Source organism: Protomyctophum parallelum (assembly GCF_964188405.1).
Source record: "Protomyctophum parallelum genome assembly, chromosome: 7".
In the NCBI taxonomy this organism is placed as follows: Eukaryota; Metazoa; Chordata; class Actinopteri; order Myctophiformes; family Myctophidae; genus Protomyctophum; species Protomyctophum parallelum.
Genome location: NC_139705.1, coordinates 24,812,408 through 24,820,003, shown reverse-complemented (window position 1 = coordinate 24,820,003; position 7,596 = coordinate 24,812,408). Strand labels below are relative to the sequence as shown.

Below are 7,596 nucleotides of genomic sequence, written 5' to 3'. Positions count from 1 at the left end.
TTCGAATTATGACAGCTTTATTAAACATAGGCTACTCCAAAAAGCAGACATTCAGCAACAGTTGAACATTGTAGCAGCGGAAATAGGCAAATTAACAATAAATTGTGTAAACCACACCATGCATTCATCTCGAGCACAAGGAAGATGCCGGCCTAAACGGCATTACCATTAAATGTTAAAGAGTTGATTTTAAATCGCCAAGGATAAAACTTGACGGCACCTTGCTTACCAGAAAACTCCTGGGGGGTTAAGGGCAGATTGTTGTGAGTATGACTGATTTCATGAGCAAGACCAGTAGACAAAAACAAATGAGAGAAGAGACAAATGGAGAGAGGATGGGTCAGTGGATCGTTGGGAAGCAGCCACAAATAATAATGTAAGCCTAAGTCAAACACAAATGACAAAGTATTCGTAAAATAAATAGATGTGTTCACGGGGTATGATGCAGGTCCATTTATTATTAATTTAGACAAGTCTGATATTTCTTTGCAGACAGAATCATTCACAAAGTCCAACACTTTACTTTGTCACCAAGGGATGTCTTTGCCAAAAAACAAATAGCAAAAAAAGAGGGGGAGAAAAAAGTAAAATAAAATAAAGTTTATTCATTTTTTCCCAGTTTGCTTCTGTAAAATAAACCTGACACATGCACGCTAGATCAAAACACACCATTTCTTTCTTCTCTGCCCAGCACTCAAATTCCAGTTAGAACCTACATGAAGACCAAACACCAAAAGCCCAGGGAAAACATGACAGGTTGGCTTCACAACCCATGTGTGACTGACTCTGAAATCTTTTGCCATTTAAAAAAAAGAAAAACTTGACTGAAAAACAAAAACCGTGAACAAACAACAAAAAAAGATAAAAACAAATTTTAAGCCACTCTTAATACGTGGTGGGTCAAATCCCCAAACCCTCTTTTCCTAAAATCTTAAGATTACACCTCCAAATACTGGGGGAGTTAACCTTAAAGCAAAAAACCCACCCTTAAGTAGAACTCATGTGTATCCTAGGATTTTAACCAGGGTAACTGATCTCTTTGAATAACAGATGCATTTGATAACACATAGTTAAAGATATGATCATAAAGGCTCGTGTCATCAAAAGACAATCACTAGTAGTTACTTTGCTGGAATCAATTTGGGCAACGTTTTTCTTTTTAACTCACAGAAATATTTAAGTTTTTACCTCCAAATAAATGACAGCTGACTTCCCCCAAAAAGAAAAAGAAATCCATCAAATGTGTCCTTGATTCAGAGTTAAATTTTCCTATCACCGAGTGTATACAATTCCAGTCCCTGTCCATCCAGAATATTTATCTTGATGACATCAAAAAGGGTCTTGATTGAAAGACATCGTCTTGCAAATGACAGCTTTGCTTCTTTGTGTTGCCTGGCTCGAGGAGAAGTGTACTTGATCAGAGGAGTACAACACATGAATCCTGCTAAAGTGAGTCCCCCCCCCCCCCCCCCCCTCCATTTGTATTTTAACCAGCATTCGTTATTGTGTTAAATGTTACAGAGACGTTGCCATTAAGTGGATGAATTCTCTCAGACTACACATAGAGTTGCTGCTTTTAAGTTAATTTGAAAATGTCATATACTGTGGGGGTAAACGAAGTGAGAAGGAAGCATGGCATGTATACTGACTTGCATGAGTGTGTGTGTGTGTGTGTGTGTGTGCACACACACTGTATGTACTGTGTGTACATATGGCTAAAGCCTGGGGGGAGATGGGTTTCAGGTGGGAATTTGTAGGGTTGATGGGAGATCAGGGCTTATGGATTAGTGGGTGGGGCTTCCCATCAGGGCACAGAGTTCAACAAATCCTGCAGGAAGATGTCAGGGTCTGGAATTTCAGAGAGAAGACCTGAAAAAAAGAAAATAGAAAAAGAACAGCGTTTGTTATTCTACCATCACCTGCTTCTGTATGCTTTGTTAAATGTTCATACCATCGGCCCCCAGATTGATAAGTATTAGACCACAAACCCCCTTTTGATTAATAAAAATAAATTCTCTGGGACCCCAATCTATTCTACACTGTAAAATCCTTGGTGTTAATTTAGCTCTGAGAGTGTAACAAATGGGTATGCAATCATGTGTGCAAGTGTGAACACACACCTACAACATCCAGGAATTCGGAGAAAGATTCAGCAGGCATTAGTTCATCCTGGAAAGCTCTCAGCACGCGCTCGGAGGCCTCGAAGATGGGCATGTCGTTGTGACGCACATACTCAGCCAGTGAGAAGGACCAGCCCCCCTCTGTGGTGCTGGTGGCTACTTTCTGCAACCAAACAACAGGACCACAGAATCACGTTAGCTTTAAGGTCTAGTGTAGATATCGCACATATCAGATGATTATGGTAGCGTTACGTCATGTCTACAGCACACTATAACAATACTATTAACATATGCTCAAAATAAATCTCGAAAAGATACATAGTACACATCATACTGTACAAGTACCAATATCATTACTCAATGCAAATATCAACAGTGGTATTTTGCACTAGCATCGTTGTCATCCGTTATCAATTTCCAGAGGTCTGAAACTGTGAAACCTACCCTGAACATGTCATAGACAAGATCCACCAGGCCCCAAAACAGAAGAGGGGAGCGATAAACTGCATACTCCTTTGGTGTTTTATCTGTGAGTCTGATTGAGGAGCAAAGGGTGACGCAGGGTTAGAAGAATACCACAATAATGTTAACGCAGCACCACTGAAAACCTTTTTGCCAGGTGTAAACCTGGCATACAACAGCTCATTTTCTTTTAGCAACCTAGTCACGATTGGATAAATTGTGAAAGAAAGTGAGAAAGACAACAGCTGTGTCTTACTTGTTACTGCACACTGCTGAGACTTTGCGGGTGTGTGCGGTGACCAGGAGCCTTCTCAGGAAGTAAATGCGCGAGCTCCTCCAGCGTTCAGGGGGCAGTATGTGCATGGCCAAGGTGGTGAAGTAGTGTGGCCCGTCCACCTCGTACGAGTTCTCCACCCACTTTTCACACGGCTGCTCCTGGAAACTTTGCAAGTTCTTCTCCTCCCGAGACGTGGCCCTCGTACTGCAGTGGGTGGTGTGGGAAAAGATGGAGTGAAGTAGAGCATTCAAAACAATAAAGTCAGACAAACTACGAACTATGGAAAATGTTCTTCACGATGTATCTGAACATAAGACATCTTGAAATTGCTTATTATGTTTACCTACGAGTAAAAAACTATTCATTTTATAATTTGGAAATATTTCAAAAACACAATTATATTTTTCTACATCATACATCACTTAATTAACCGCAGGTGGTACATTGGTTTTAATGTTAATCTATTCATTATTATTGCTATTATTACTGTAAACCATTTGCGTGCGATACTCTGGTACATACGTGTTGAGGACATAGAGTACAGTGTGGATGATGTATGGGATGAGGTGGATGTTGCTCTCTCTCCCTCCACCACCCGTGTCCACGCTGAACGACTGCTCAGTGGCAAAGCGGAGGAACAGTAGCTTGGTGTCGTGGATGTTGAGCTGGTAAGTAGGCTCACGCTGGCCTGTGCACTCCTGTAGATATGTGTTGTGCCTACAAGTGAAGAGGGCAGTTGTTGGGTTTAAATTCATATCTTAGAAACAGATACACGCTATCCAGTATCATCCTTTACCCTGAATGTAAGTACACAGTGTTAATTCTTCCATTTGGAAGTAACTAGAGTGTACAAATGTGGGGGTTTAGTGAGATTTGAAAATCCTCCGGGTGTCTTTACCTTGCTAAGCAGGTGGCGAAGGCAGATTCAGGAACATGCGGCCCCCACACGGGGAGCAGCCCATTGCACTTGGTGTTGGCATTCTGGAGAGCAGCGCTCTCCCACTCCTCTCGTCCACGAGCCAGCCTGACAGAGAGACAGAGTATGAGGGAAGAGTGTCAAGTACAGCAGATGTATATCTTAGAAGCATGTTCTTAAGATAAGTGCACAAACATAGATATTATAGGTTATACAAATCATAGACATACACAAAAGTGAGATATTTCATATTTGCATGTTTAGGTTAATGTGTGACAGAGTGCATCTAGTACTGCATTGCATGCGCCAGTTCCCATACCTGACAGCAGCCAGGTGGCAGTCATAGTGGACTATGTTAAAGTGCGAGACGGTGCTGTAGCCCTGCTGCTTGCGAGGCTTGTTTTCAAAGTCCTCCAAGGCCACACGCTTGGTGAAGGTGTATATGCCTAGGACTTTAGTTGGCTGGAACAAGACAGAAACACAGGCAATAGTACACACAGTAAATAGTAGAAATAATGTGGCACTAAGGTGCAATGACACCAACTGAGGAGAAGACAGATGCAGTGTGTGGTGTCCTCACATGATCAATCACACATATATTCCAGGCAGGATATTGACTTTCAAAGTGTTCACATTGCTGATGCTACCAATTAGGTTGGCTCTAAAAATCGTTTTCATTTCAGTCTGTTTCTACTTCGCTAAATAGAAACAGACTAAAATGACTTGCCAATAAGTGGCCAATCACTAAGTGTAATTGTCGGCATACGTATGTGGTGAATGTTGTAGTTAGTGGGTTGAATTTTTTTAGTTTTCAATATTCATAATAGGCAGTAGCATGAGCTCTACCGTTTTAGAATTTGTTTTCCAAAATGTTGTCTGCATGAACATATGCATTTATGTGATACTTGACCGTAACAACAATAAGTAAAGATAGTTTCAAAAGTAACATATCTCTCGAGTCTCGACCTAGTAACTGTTTATGTATACATAAAATACATGTCGTAATCCTACTACTTGTAATCCATTTCCAGGCCTGGTTGTGTTTGTGTACCTGGAACTTGTAACCCTCTCTGCAGATACAGCAGGTCAGGCCCGGCTCCTCTATCAACTCCTCCATCTGTTTCAGCAACGAGGTCTTGGTCACCACCTGACCCTTCTCATTGGTCTGAAACACAAGCAGACACACAGGGCTTCTTAGAAGACACAAACAACCACAGCAGGAGAATAACAACTTAAGCTGTGGTTGAGAGACAAACACCGAAGAGAGACAGAAGTTAAAGAAAGAAAAATGTAATCAAATGAGAGGACAGGAGGAGAAGAGAGGGTAGTAGAGGATGAAAGGAGAGAAGATGGGAGTAGAGGCAAAGAATGGAGAGGACATGATAGTAGGAGAGGAAAGGAATGGAGCAGAGTGTAGCGGGGAGGACAGGACAGGTTAAAAAGAAAAGAGAGGGTGAGGAGTAAAGTATGGCTGCAAATCAATTACTATATTCTAGATTATTTTTTTCAATTCATGGAATAATATAATCGAGAAGCAAGTTTTTTTATTTTCTATAATTTGTAACATTTTGTAAACATCAATAAATCAACAAGACAACTAAATCTATCAACCCAAATCAATACAGTTAAAATCTTGATTTAGTTTATCTCAAACTGTCTTAAGTTATATCATGACCCACTCGGTAATGTTACATCTAACCCTAACACCAACCCATGGTTCATGTTTGTACCAACACTCATTGAACATGAATAAATTGTTTATGAACGGCTAAAATCAGTTTGTGTTCTACTGCCTCAGCCTCTGCAAGGCTGGTGCTGCTTGTTCTCGGTCGGTGTTGGAACCAGAGCTGTGTGTATGATTGAGGAATCAAGTGTGCGTTCTCTTTACGTTGGTCGCGACAACCTCACTTTCTCTTTTTACCGTTTGTTGATAAAAAAAATCTTTTTACCTTCCCACAACACCACTTTGGGTCGCGACCCATAGTTTGAGAACTGCTACATTAAATAATTTAGTTTGATTAACTGTTGTATCCTAGAGGAAAGGATTGGACAGTAGAGGTGAAGAAAGTGCAGGATTGTAAGGGACATTCGCGGACAGGACAGGATAGTAGCAGGCAGCGAGGCAGGGAAAACAGAAAGCCAAGAACAGAGCTGAAAAGCACAAGTAGAAGAATCATTCCTTCCAGTACCGTCATTCCCAGGGTGCCCAGGGCTTTCTGTCTCATGGCCATGGCCATGCGTTTCTTCTCGGCCCTGGTCTCCCTGCGGGCGGCGTCTATCTTCAGGTTGACTTCGGCGTGCTCCCTCAGCGCCTCTAGCAGGTTCTCTGCCAGCGTACCGATGCCCTCGTCGCTGGATACCTGCTCCAGCTTGTGTAGGTTGGGGATTGAATCGGTACCTATCAGCGCCTGGATGGGTGAGACGAAGAGGGGACATTCAGACAGGTTTGGACTTTGGATATGTTTTCTTTGACCATCTGTTGGTGTGTATAAATGAACTTCACAGAAGTAGCTCATTTTGAAATATGCTATACTTAACTCTCTTAGCATTAGGAAGGCCACTTAAAATATTCAACAGGCCACATTTCTAAAGATGTTTTAAGGTTTACCGTATATTACAAAATAACAGCCCATGCTCAAATAACCACCCAGCACCAAATAACGGCCCATGGGCCGTTATTTGCTAAATTAATCAGCCTCAGCCCTCATTTATATTATTATATGCGTGTTCACCGTGTTGAGTTTGCAAATCTCCGCACGACACTCGATCATTTCACAACAGCGCAACACCAGTCCTCCTCCACATCCATAAAATAAATCTAGGCTATAGTTTCACAAGTGCCTCCTATGCACAACCAATTGTTTTAATGCAAAGTGGTGTATATTCTGTGTAATGTTTATGGTCATCCGTGTATCACTATCTACAAGCTCCAAGTGTTGCATGACAGCGCTTTGTGAGCTTGCAGGAAAAATAAATAAATAACCCTTTTCGGTGCGCGGCGTGCGCCAGCCAGGTCCTCACAAGTATAGTACTATAAAACACAAGGTTGATATTTAAATCGTGCAATTCTCTGCCAATATTCAACCGATTGTTCCAATTCCAAATGGCCTATAATCCGTGAAGTGTACATTTTCATTGGGTGTATAATTCATGTTTTTTATATGCTTTTATTTATTTAAATTACGGTATATGGAGTCAGATGCTTCACGTGCACCACATGGCTCTGCTTGACATTACATTTTCTATCGCCTGTAACCTAACCTGTGGGGTTTAGCCACTTGACTACACACAGTACTACAGTAGGCTATGTGTATAGTGTAGGCCAATAAATTATGGTTTTATTCAATTGCAATCTACCGGTACAGGCCTACAGTTTATAATTAAATCATTTATTTGTCTGCTGCTTCCCCTTGCTCAATCAGAACATGTAGTGGTTACACCTGTGTGTTGATACGCTCCCTCTTACAATTAAATCAAAATGCATTGCCTGCGATGTTTATTGTTAATACCATAATAAAAAAGATCACTGCATGGAACTGTATGTAATGTAACCAAAATTTGGCCAGGTACAGACCGGTGCAAAAAGCCTGCTGCATGGTGCCGTGGCCGGTGTTCAAAGAAATAGCAGATCTATAAGCTCACAACGCGTCGAGCCTCGGCGCGTTGTGAGCTTGTAGGTCTGATGTATTCGGTGCCCGACACTGTCATGAAACAAAGTATAAATTCCCATTCAATCGGGTAATGTCTTTCTGTCGGAGGCAGCGCCGTTTAGATAAGAGTTGCGACAACTCCATTCACTGTGTATTCACGGAGCTTCATGA

The 7,596-nt window shown here is 41.6% G+C and overlaps 1 protein-coding gene across 14 annotated transcripts in view; it reads right to left on the bottom strand.

The window, feature by feature from the left end:
* Nucleotides 1–438: 438 nt before the first annotated feature.
* ubr4 (ubiquitin protein ligase E3 component n-recognin 4) overlaps nt 439–7,596 on the bottom strand; it is a 66,092-nt gene continuing 58,934 nt past the window's right edge. For all 14 annotated transcript variants that reach the window (XM_083769918.1, XM_083769928.1, XM_083769925.1 and 11 more), the window contains 9 exons: nt 5,965–6,183; nt 4,827–4,940; nt 4,095–4,237; nt 3,758–3,883; nt 3,382–3,576; nt 2,839–3,063; nt 2,565–2,655; nt 2,121–2,283; nt 439–1,869 (listed from right to left, as the gene is read on the bottom strand). In XM_083769918.1, the coding sequence (XP_083626044.1) occupies nt 1,805–1,869; nt 2,121–2,283; nt 2,565–2,655; nt 2,839–3,063; nt 3,382–3,576; nt 3,758–3,883; nt 4,095–4,237; nt 4,827–4,940; nt 5,965–6,183 (1,341 nt within the window). In that variant the 3' untranslated portion in view covers nt 439–1,804. The remainder of the gene's footprint in view (nt 1,870–2,120; nt 2,284–2,564; nt 2,656–2,838; nt 3,064–3,381; nt 3,577–3,757; nt 3,884–4,094; nt 4,238–4,826; nt 4,941–5,964; nt 6,184–7,596) is intronic.